This window comes from Carassius auratus, chromosome 41, assembly GCF_003368295.1.
Source record: "Carassius auratus strain Wakin chromosome 41, ASM336829v1, whole genome shotgun sequence".
Taxonomy (NCBI): domain Eukaryota; kingdom Metazoa; phylum Chordata; class Actinopteri; order Cypriniformes; family Cyprinidae; genus Carassius; species Carassius auratus.
Window position 1 is genome coordinate 13957406 of NC_039283.1, and position 12139 is coordinate 13969544.

The 12139-nt window shown below is 35.3% G+C and overlaps 1 protein-coding gene across 1 annotated transcript in view; it reads left to right on the forward strand.

The window, feature by feature from the left end:
- LOC113060140 (chloride channel protein 1-like) overlaps window positions 1-12139 on the forward strand; it is a 28658-nt gene that overhangs the window by 6809 nt on the left and 9710 nt on the right. Inside the window, exons 2-13 of the mRNA XM_026228996.1 lie at window positions 1577-1796; window positions 1890-2021; window positions 4732-4860; window positions 5304-5437; window positions 5666-5743; window positions 6740-6818; window positions 7898-8023; window positions 8463-8547; window positions 8851-8952; window positions 9132-9216; window positions 10103-10258; window positions 10349-10418. Coding sequence (XP_026084781.1) covers window positions 1577-1796; window positions 1890-2021; window positions 4732-4860; window positions 5304-5437; window positions 5666-5743; window positions 6740-6818; window positions 7898-8023; window positions 8463-8547; window positions 8851-8952; window positions 9132-9216; window positions 10103-10258; window positions 10349-10418 — 1396 coding nt within the window. The remainder of the gene's footprint in view (window positions 1-1576; window positions 1797-1889; window positions 2022-4731; window positions 4861-5303; window positions 5438-5665; window positions 5744-6739; window positions 6819-7897; window positions 8024-8462; window positions 8548-8850; window positions 8953-9131; window positions 9217-10102; window positions 10259-10348; window positions 10419-12139) is intronic.

Here is a 12139-nt window from a genome sequence, read left to right on the forward strand (position 1 = left end):
TATATTAATTGTTCGTGAATTAATAAATAAATACATTGTCAATTATAAGTGAATGAGAATAACTTAGCTTAGTTAAATTAAAACGGATATAAATTCTGGCCTGTAATTTAAAGGTCCCATTTTTCAGGCTTTTTTAAAAGCTTTAATTGTGTTTACAGTGTCAATATAACGTGTTCATGTTTCGTGTGTAAACAAACACAGTATTTTTCACACAATTAACCTCTCTGTATACCGTTGTTATCACTGTCATAAAAACGGGCTGATGACTTCCTTGTTTTATAAAATCCCTCCTTCAGAAATATGTAATGAGTTCTGATTGTGCCAGCGGTTCCTGTGTTGTGATTCGACAGCAGCTGCGCGCACCCTGCCCTCCTGGAATCAAATTTTGAGAAGCAAGTGGGCAGGATTTGTTTTAAAAACATGGCAATCCTAATCTGAACCATAGACAGTAAAATAACGCACGTGCTGGAGATGTACTTATAATCACAGGAGCGTTTTTACTGATGAGATGTTTCTTTCAAGAAGAATAATCTTTGTGTGAATCCAGCATTAAACTGATTGAGATTGAGTAAGCTCGCTGTCCTCAGCAAAATGTGCTGCACATAGTTTTACATGGATTATAATTTTCGGGAACCGAGTTAAACATAAATTGTAACCATTAATCTCCAAGTACAAACAAAGGTGATTGGACTCCGAGATGAAAATAACAGCGTTTCGACGACAGGCGACAAAGAAAACACAACTCTTCCTCTTCTCCGTCGCAAAGGCCACGCCCCCTTTTTTTGTGTATTCATGTGGGCGGAGGTTAGTCAAAAAACTGTTTTAGGGAGGGATGTAGTCCGTTTTTTGTAGGCGAATTCTGTTAAAATATCTAACTTGGCATTGAACTTTGAGCTTTAGAATTTTACAGATATTATTTATACTCTAACAACAACATTACACACTAACTAAAGTTTGAAACATGGGATCACGAAGAATGCGACCTTTAATATAGACTTCCACAAAAGAAAAAAAAAAATTGTTTCTGGGCTCTGCATTTGGAAAACAAACCTACAGTAAATTTACATTTTGAGTAATGAAGAACACTGCTCATAATGCAATGTATTAAATGTAATTTATTGGTAAGACTCGTACATAATGTCTGAATGACACGATAATGGTTTGGTTCATTGAGTTCTGTACTGTAATTTTTTTCTGTTTTCAACATGTATACAGCTACCAAAAACATTTACATTTTTGCATGCACATTTAATTTTTTTTAATTTTTTGACATATACAAATGACTGTAACTCACCACCACACACAGTTACATTGATTCACTTCACATTACTACCTCCACAAGTATGTACACACAATCACACTGAACCAGTGAGCACTCCAAAAGTTGTGAAATAAAAGTATTTTCCTCCTTTAAATTGCAGTTATCCATATCGAGAATGGCTTTTTACTCATACTGTATTTGCTTTGTTCACTACAGATTTTCCTTCCATTGATTTCCTTCACTCTGCTGATCAATGTGGGTGTCTTGGTCATTTCTGTTCCATGCAGAAACCTGCATTCTGTTTTTTTTTTTCAGCTGTATGGGGAATATCGGGAACAGCTGGGTAATATTGCCAGACGGGAGGCCACAAGTGTGTTGAATGAAAGGCAATGGAAGAGACATGCCGGCAATGCAGAGGCAACCAGGAGAGGGCACGGTCGAGCACATCATGCAAGCCTAGATGTGGGGCCCATGACTCCAGGTTTAAGCCCCTCCACCTCTATAAAGAAGCCACGCCCCTATTCCAAATGCCAGGGTGATTGACTAAAGAAAACCCATTTTGTTTACCAAGTGTGGATAAAATGCAATGTCTAGTGTGAATAGCCATTAAAATATGTTTGCATTGCAGACTGCCTGGCCCGGATCCAGAGGTACATTGTGACAAAGTTGGGCGAGGACTGGATCTTTCTGGTTCTTTTAGGTCTCACTATGGCTCTGGTTAGCTGGAGCATGGATTATGCCAGTGCCAAGAGCCTACAAGGTATAGAACAGTACAGTATGTGCCTATTTGGGGAAACCTATTGCCTATATATATTTAAGCAAAAAGGTTTGAGAGGCTCTGCTGTATTGTGATGTAATTGTGGCTGAAGTCTATTGCTGGGCACTGTGTGACATTTAGGTATAACTATAACTATAGGTAACATACAGTACAGTAAGGTCCCATTAGTTAATGTTAATGCATTGAGTAGCACTCACACTGAGCAGTCTGTTTGTTATAGTATTTATTAACCTTTGTTAACGTTATAAATTAATACAATATACAATTCAATAAAACATTGTTAGTTCATGTTACCTCAGGTCCATTCAATAATATTAACTTTAGATTTTAATGATGTGTTAGTTAATGTTGAAATTACCATTAAGATAAATGCTTTAGAAGTATGATAACACTTTGTTAGTAGTTAACTAATACCTTACTAAACCTTACTGTAAAGTGTTACTAGAAGTACTAATAATGAACTAATGTCAACAAATGAACCTTACTGTAAAGTGTTACCGAAATGTACAATGTTTCAAAATATTTTATGTTTAACACTGATAATAATTAGAAATGTTTCTTCAGCAGTAAATCACAATATTAGAAGGATTTCAGAAGGATCATGTGAGACTGGAATAATGATTCTACATTTCAGCTTTGTCAACACAGAAATAAATAAAATAAAATAAATTATTTTAAAATATACAGTAAAACAGTTATTTCAAATTGTAATAAAATTTCATAATATTACAGTTATCAAATATAGTATTTAATTTTTTTTATCAAATTTAATGTAAATCTGATATTTTGTCATGTTTCAAAAAACATAGCATCACAAATAAAAAGGAGAGTAATTACCTCTGTTTATGAAACAGCTGAATTCAAATACAGACCTTGTCTATTAATGTCGTTATATACCATACATATAACTATATAATATTAAAGGTATAGTTCACCCAAAAATGAAAGTTCTGGCTTAATTAACTCACCCTCAGGTTGTTTCAAACCTGTATGAGTTTCTTTCTTCTGCTAAATGCTGAAAACTATATTTTAAAGAATGTGTATAACCAAACATTTGCTGGTAGCCATTGTCTTCCATAGTATTTTTTTCCATGGTACCATGGTAACACTTTAGTTTAGGTATCAATTCTCACTATTAACTAGCATGCATATTATTACGAGCATATTGGTTGTTTATTAATTAGTACAGTGTATATAGAATAGAATCACCCCCTTTCAAATAATCACATTTTGCAGCCTAAAATTAAGATGGACACAGTTTTTGATTTATCCAGCTGCATTTACTCAGTGCAACTTATAACATTCAAGTGAAAGATATAGCAAAAAAAATATATATATATATATTAATAATAATAATTCAGATTCATTAAGTTGGAAAAAGGATCAAAAAACAAACTGAATGTAATTATTTTAGACGGGGGTGATTATTTTCAATATCCACTGTATAAAACACATTATTCTGCGTGACCAATTCCAGATTCTTAATCCTACTCAATACAAAAACTACCTTTACTAACCATCAATAAGCAGCAAATTAAGAGTTTATTGAGGCAAAAGTCATAGTAAATAGTAATAGTGAGAATTGGTTCCCAAACTAAAGTGTGACCTTTTCTAACATGGAAGTCAGTGGCTACCGGTGGTTACATACATTCTTCACACATTTCTTTTGTGCAACTTACGAAAGAAAAAGACTAAATGATGATATAGTTTTTATTTCAGGGTGAATTATCCCTTAATAATGTTTTCTTTTAATGAAATTTACTTAGATTTTCAAAAAAAAAAGCCCTCACTTGTAATATGGCATGATGGCCCAAATTAAAGGTCATCACTGGCCAACTTGCTTTGAGCGTCTCTGATTAATGCGTCTGCCAGTTCTGAGAAAAGCTGAAGGGAGAACACCACCTCAGAGAGCCAATTACTCATACTGGGAACAGAGATATAGTTATCTCCCAAGGAGTATTCTTTTGGCAATTGTCATGCCAAAATGAAATAATAAATGCATTGCTAATGCATTCACAATCCCTTATACTGTAATACACATAAAACAAAGGGTGTAAATTTGTACCCTAAATGTAACAATTATTTATATATAATGTGTTAAATTTAATCAACACCCAATATCTTGTTGTTTCATAGGTTTTCATGTTTTAATGCATTATACTGTTATAATGCAAATGTGTATTATATAGCATTATGAAAAGAAATAGTTCACCCAAAATGAAAATTTGCTGGAAATGTACCCAACCTCAGGTCATCTCAGATGTGGATGTTTGATTCGTCATCAGATTTTTAAAAATGTAGAATTCCATCACTTGCTCATGGATCCTCTTCAGCGAATGGGTGCCGCCAGAGTGAGCGTTAAAACTGTTGATAAAAATGCCACAGTAATCAACTTGACTCCAGTCCATCAATTAACGTATTCTGAAATAAATCTGTCTGAAATGAATGAATACCATTACAGGCTTCAAATCGTACAATATGTTTAAATGAAATGAAAGAATTTATAGTAATGAATATCTTGTCTAACAGATACAAAATATTGGTAAAAAAAAAAAAAAAAAACATTTTTAACACTTCAATATTTTTCTTCCTCATTCGTAATTATTATGGGAACTGCCTTAGTGTGATCAAATACACAGTGTCCTACAGCAGAACTTCTCTTAAACCTGTCTTTTTTCTCTCTCTCTCTCAGCATATAAGTGGATGTATGGAGAGCTGAAGGGGAATGTGACTCTGCAGTATCTGGCCTGGGTCTCGTATCCCATCATTCTCATCGTGTTTGCATCCTTCTTCTGCCACCTGGTCTCTCCACAAGCTATTGGTTTGTTAATCTCATCATCCTCTAATTCCCGCTTTTATTACCTTGTATTATTTCTGTTTGTCTTCCGTTCTTTACCCTTGCATTTACACCTCTATTTTGGTTCTCTGCGCACAATGTCACAAATCATTTTTGTGTCCCTCTGTTCTATCATCAGTACTCCACTATTATGCTGCATATATTTAATTTTTGTCTAGTTTTTGTCCTCAATCCACCTTAACCACCCACAACACTTCAAATCTTCCTGCCCTCTTTTCAAGATGTGATCATCACAGCCTTGTTTTCTCTTCCTTTCTCTCACCTCTGCACGCCACAGTTGTTTTGATAGCTTTCTCATGTGCTTCACGTCAGACTAGAGGAAACACACCAGTCTTCTTTCTTCTTTTATGGATTAATTTCATACGTATTGCTCCGTCTCTCTTGAAAATCTTTTCTCTGTCCCTCAGGCTCTGGGATCCCTGAGCTCAAGACCATTCTCAGAGGAGTGGTGTTAAAGGAGTATCTGACGCTCAAGGCATTTGTGGCTAAAGTCATCGGTCTTACGGCTGGGCTGGGCAGTGGTATGCCCATCGGGAAGGAGGTAGACCTCTGCTACTTTATCATTGAAAATATTTACGTATGAATGTACAATATTTTATTGAAATATATAGATCATTTTACATTTAGTTCAGTTCAGTATTTGCTTACTGGTGGCGGGTCTTTGTTGGGTTCAAAGGAATACATTTTCTTACATAAACTCTCCTCATAGATACAGTACATTATTCATCTGCTGCAGTTTATTGATTAATATTCTCCATTACATCCTCAGGGTCCTTTTGTGCATATTGCCAGCATATGTGCAGCAGTGCTGAGCAGGGTCATGTCCATCTTCACCGGTGTGTATGAGGTAAAAACCAGTCCCTGTGAGCTTGTTCGTCTGTGTTAGTGTGTGTGTGTGTGTGTGTGTGGCACGAGCGTGTGAATAACTCTTCAGGAGCTGCTGATCTAGGATCAAGTTTCCTCTCATTGGCTTATAAATTCCCACTCCACACAACAGCCATCACAAGTTAGTTTATGAGTAGACTGATGCCAAAACCTGTCTCTGATCAGCATTTAACGATTATGATGAACTTATGATGAGCTTTTGAATGTTATACTCAGTTTAATATTACAATTTGTGTGAGTGTCTAATGTTTATGAATTTAAATATATGCCTGTCATACTAATTGCATATTTCTCTCCTCTCATTCCCTGTATACTGTTTTTACCCCCGTCTCATTGTCTCTCCCCTAACACCTCATTATTTTCGTCCGTCTGTATTAATAGTGATGGTATTTTTTGGCATGTGTCTTGAATGTGTGTCCTGATGCAGTTATTTTAACCTCATCCAAATGACCCAGAATAGTGCCCATGTTCAGGATCTGATGGTGTGTGCCTGTGCGGTGGGTGTGGCCACCTGTTTCGCCGCCCCAGTGGGAGGCAAGTCACGCCCACTTTTACCCAGCATGCATTGCAGTGTATCATGTATACGCACTCTACACTGTACTTTACAACATGATGTTGTCCTTCAAATCTGCTTTCTCTTTTTTAGTGTGTTTATGATTAGTTGGTATGTGTGTAAATCTTTGCTTTGCCACACGATTGTGTATTCACATAATCCTTTTGTTTTTCCTTTTGCTTCTCTTTATCCATCATTCCCTTTATTTCTCCCTCCATTCGGCTTTACTCTTTTTTTATTCTTCTCTGTCCCTCCCATGCATTGTACCCGCTGACATTCCTAATCTATTCTTCTCTATACATCCCTTCATCTCCCTCCCCTCTAACACCCTTGTTCTCCTTTCTGCCTTCACCTCATACTCCCTCTCTCTCTCTCTCTCTCTCTCTTCTGTCTCGGTGTCAGTAGAACCCCTATGGTTACACAGACATACTGACAGTAGGATGTGCTGTTGGGGTGGGCTGCTGTTTTGGGACTCCCCTTGGAGGTAAAAATCTCTCATTCTTTCTGTCCCCGTAGTTTTCAGTTCCTCATCCTTCTTTTTCAGCTTGGTGCCTGCTGAATAATTAACCTTGTCAACACTTCATAGTTAAAAGCACCCCGTGTGTTATAAATTCATATGCTGTGCATGCTTTATGTATTTTAAACAGTGTGTTCTCTCAGAGGAGAGCATGTTAAAGAGCATGCCAGAACATTAGAAGTACTTTAAGAGAGTGCGTGTTTATTACACAAAGTTTTTGTGTCTGAATGTAAATTCTTTTAAAATAATTTAATTATTTAATGAAGTATGATTTTTTTTTTTGGTGATAAAATACTTTTGAAAAGCTTAATATCCAGAAAATATCTATAAGCCATTGGTCAGTTGATTTGAGTGTAAGTGTAAACACTTTAGCATTAATGCTACTCTTATTATTAAATTATCATTATTTTAGAGTACACTTTTTCAGTGGCCTTAGTTCCAGAAGTATTTTTGCCATAGGTATAAAAAAAAACTTTGTTAACAAGCTATAAGTTATTAACCAAACTAACTAACTACAATCAAATGAAGCATCGTGAATGACAATATCATTATTAAAACAAAGGGTAAATCAATTGATTTCAAGATGGTGGTCATAGTGCAGAATAGGTTTGTATTTAGAGGTTTATAAATTAAGATTATAAAACAACTGAAAGAAAATTATTGAGATTTTTACTTCTGGAAGCCAAATGTGTTGCTTTCCTTGACTGTGGTGGATTGTTTGTGCCTCTTAACCAGCCCGACACAGTAATGCTGTCTCAACCAATGGAGTGAGTTTGGGGCGGGGCTATCTGTATGACTGACCAATAGCAGATGGGGAGAGTCTTTGGGGAAGACTGTTTGAAAAGTCATTATTTTTGCTATTTTTTATTTTTATTTTTACATTATTTATTAATAATCTATTTTAATATATTTTTAATTATTAATCTTTTTTTATCTATTATAATTTGTCTTTGTTAGTACTATTCCACGTTCTGTTTCTAAATTGCTTTCTCAGCTTTTATTTAACTTTTTTTTTTATCTATTACTATTCTTGCTCTATCTCTCAGGTGTGTTGTTCAGCATTGAGGTCACGTCGACATACTTTGCAGTGAGGAATTACTGGAGAGGATATTTTGCTGCCACGTTCAGTGCCTTCATATTCCGAGTACTGTCAGTGTGGAACAAAGATTCTGGTGAGAGACACACACACACAAGCAGATAAGATAAACGAATAATAAATTAATTTCATACTAGATGTTAAGTTGTCCACTGCTCACTGATCTCTATAAATGAAATACATTATACAACATTTCATGTCATCAGTTTTAATCAGCTGAGCAATGTTCCAGAAGTGCTGATGTTCAGTTCAACAACAATGAGACTTTTCACTCTTTTTGTCAGTCTGCTTGTGTGTGTTTGCATGTTTAAGACAGGCTTTCAGTCTGTTTAGTGGTGTGTATTTTTCAGTGACTTATTTTGTAGATTAAATTGTTACGGCAGTAGATGAGTGAGTCACTGAATCATTCACTCCATTGCTTCAATCCTTATAATAATGTTTCTTTCACTAAACAGACACCATTGTTGACACACAACATTTAAATATGACTAAAACATGTTTGTTTTTTCCCACAGTTACGATAACAGCACTGTTTCGTACAAACTTTCGTATGGACTTCCCCTTTGACCTGCAGGAACTGCCAGCTTTTGCAATAATTGGGTGTGTGGGTTAGTGTGTGTCTATGTATGTACATGTACAGTTATTGATTAATTACGTGTATATGAACCTAAAAAAGATTGTTTACCATAAATGTAGCTGTATATATAAAGTGAAAGTGATGTGACGTGTAGCCAAGTATGGTGTACAGAGGTACAGAGACTCGAACCCGCAACATTTGGGTTACAAGTCCAACTCTCTAGCCATTAGACCACAACTGCCCCATCAAATATTGTATCTTCAAATAGATTTCACAATTCTTGATATCTAGCTGATGTTTCTAAATTTGTGTTTGTGTGTTTGTAGGATCTCATGTGGGTTTCTAGGGGCATTCTTTGTCTATCTGAACAGACAAGTTGTTTTGATCATGAGGAGACCGACGGCTCTTACACGCTTCCTCACAAAACAGCAAGTCACAATTTACATATGAATAAACTCTTTTCATAAAACAATTTTAGCTTTAAATTAATGTATTATTCTATTGTTTTACTTGTATTGCATATGACATTGACTGTGATATTATTAACATCAAAATTTCATGATAATACAGCATTACACCTGTCCGTTTGTTTGTTTGTTTGTTGTAGCCGGCTGATTTACCCTGGTGCTGTGACACTAATTATAGCCTCCTTCACATTTCCTCCGGGCTTCGGCCAGTTCATGGCTGGAGAGGTGTGTATTTGCTTGGATATATTATTGCGTTTTAAGTAGACTTCCACAGAGCAGTGTTACTCAGACTTAACCAATTCAGAAGCGTTTTTTTTTTTTTTTTTTTTTTTTTTTTGCAAGAGCCAAATTTAAAAAAACAACCTTTGAACATACACTGAATTATTTGGTTTGAAACTAATCTTTTAAATGTGCACTCAGGTTTTCCTGTTTTTACATTGACAGTGTGTTTGCTGAACTTCACAAAAAACATGTTTGTTTTGTTTTGTTTACTTTTCCATTGATGTGTTTGGGGTGGCACTTTGAAGTTGACTTATTTAGTTGTTGTTGTGTCTGTTTATGTATGTACATTGTGCTTGTTATATTGTTTGGCTTGTTCGTTTATATGTGCTTTTATCTTTATGTTGTGCTTTATAAACTGGCTTTATAAGTGCTTTATAAACTAAACATTATTATTGTGTATTATTATCTACATAGTATTATTATTATCTTTATTATTATTATTATTATTATTAATATTATTATTATTATCTATGCCTGTATGTCATGTGTGGGTCTCTGTGATCATGAGTAATTTTTGACCTGTTTTAAAAGGTCTGGTCATGTGACCTCAACATGATGGCACCCAAATGGGGGTGACCCGCTCGATGTAAAATTAAGCAGCTTTTTATTTTTATTAACCTCATGTGAGTATTTATCATATTACTGATATTTCCTGAAATTTCTTTTCATTTAAAAAAACTGAGTGCACCTTTAATTTGTGAGATTACATCCCTACGCACCAATTCTTACACATTATAGGTTTTCACTTTCTCACTTTTTGCTACGTCATTAATGCGTCCTTTGGAAGTCTTTTAATATGTGGGATATCGTTTTTTCTTTTGTCACACAGCTGATGCCAAGAGAGTGCATTAATTCACTGTTTGATAACTTCACATGGACAAAGATCTGGGATTCACCGGCTCCTCCCGGATTGGGTCGCTCTGCTGCCTGGCTCCACCCACAAGTCAGCGTCTTCGTCATCCTTCTCCTCTTCTTCGTCATGAAGGTACTGGTTTGTTGTTGAAAGACTTTTGTAACCAAATTGAATCATGTATGCGCCATGCGGAGTAATTTCCTTTTGGTCTCCCGTTCGCAGTTCTGGATGTCTGCGGTCTCTACTACAATGCCAGTCCCTTCTGGAGCTTTCATGCCGGTTTTTACATTGGGTCAGTCATTCCTTTTTGATTAGCATGTCATTTAACTTTCTGAGACCTAGCTATTTATTTTGCATATTAAATTGGACAAATAATTTTGTTTATATCTCAGTGTCCATATATGCAAAGTTCTGATGCAACTTAAATAAATCACTGTACGCTTTTATGTGCTATCAAATATTTAGTTGGTATGGCTAGTATAATATTAATCCTGTGAAGCTTGACATGTGAAATAATAAAACAATTCTCACATAACTTGATCTTTTAGTCAGAAGATCAAAACTGAGCAAAAATTTGCAATTTAGTGCAGTTGCTGATATTTATTTTGCCAAAGGTAAGTGTCACACTATGCTGCCAGAAGAACACGGAGCCAAAGAGAATCTAAACAGTCTTTATTAATCCAACACAGGAGTAAACCCAACAGGGAGAACAGGAGGAAGACACAAATGGAAATTGTTACTGGTAGACCCGACAAAACTGAACTGAAAGGACTAGGGTTATAAAGGCAGGATAATAGGGGAAACACAGGTGTATGGAATCAACTAATAATCAGACTAAACAATGACAGGAAACAGACCAAATAAGGCAAAACAGGAACTGAAACACATGACAAAACAGATCCAATCTTGACAGTAAGATGCAGTTCTGATAGCTTGTAATGTAAATCATATCTTTATAACAGTATAGCAGACTGCTTACATATATGCATATAAATATCATGCATATGTAAATTAGTAAGATTATATTTAAATGCTTAGTTTTATGAGTAAAGCTATGTAATTTTATTTTTATTTTTTTATTGTGGGGGCTTAACATAATTCAAAGCAATACAATGATGAGTGAGATTCCCCAAAAGCTTATATGTTTATAAAAGCTTATATTAAAAGTTATTTGATAGTAACTTTGTGATTTTTTTTTCTAGAAAATGATGTGTGGATAATCAAGTAAACCAAGGTTCAATCAAGTAAAAAAGTTACAAGTCTTTATCTTAAAATATCACTAGCAATATAAAATATATTCTACATTTATTTCATGAAAATATTTAAAGATTTCACATAAAAAAGATGTGGACCCTTTTTAGATTGATACTTAAAGCTACACTAAAAGCTTTCAATTGCTAAAACAGTAAAAACGATCGATCAGACAACAAAAGGCATGTGAAAGATTGTGTACAACAGGTTTTTCAGCAACGTTTTGATCATGTTCATTTAAAGGCCTTATGAATTTGCATAGCAAATAAGCCTAAAAATTGCATAATGAGATATGTGTGTATATATATATATATAGTTTTTTATTTTTATGGCATCAACACATCTCAAAACAGAGTGGGACAATGCCATGTTCACCACTGTGTGGCATCCTCTCTTCTCTTTATAACAGTCTGCAAACGTCTGAGGACTGAGGAGACAAGTTTAGGAATAGGAATGTTGTCTCATTCTTGTCTAATACAGGCTTCTAGTTGCTCAACTGTCTTAGGTCTTTGTCACATCTTCTTCTTCATGATGCGCCAGATGTTTTCTATGGGTGAAAGATCTGGACTGCAGGCTGGACATTTCAGTACCCGGATCCTTCTTCTACGCAGCTATGATGTTGTAATTGATGCAGTATGTGGTCTGGCATTGTCATGATGGAAAATGCAAGGTCTTCTCTGAAAGAGACGACGTCTGGATGGGAGCATATGTTGTTCTAGAACCTGGATATACCTTTCAGCATTGATGGTACCTTTCCAGATG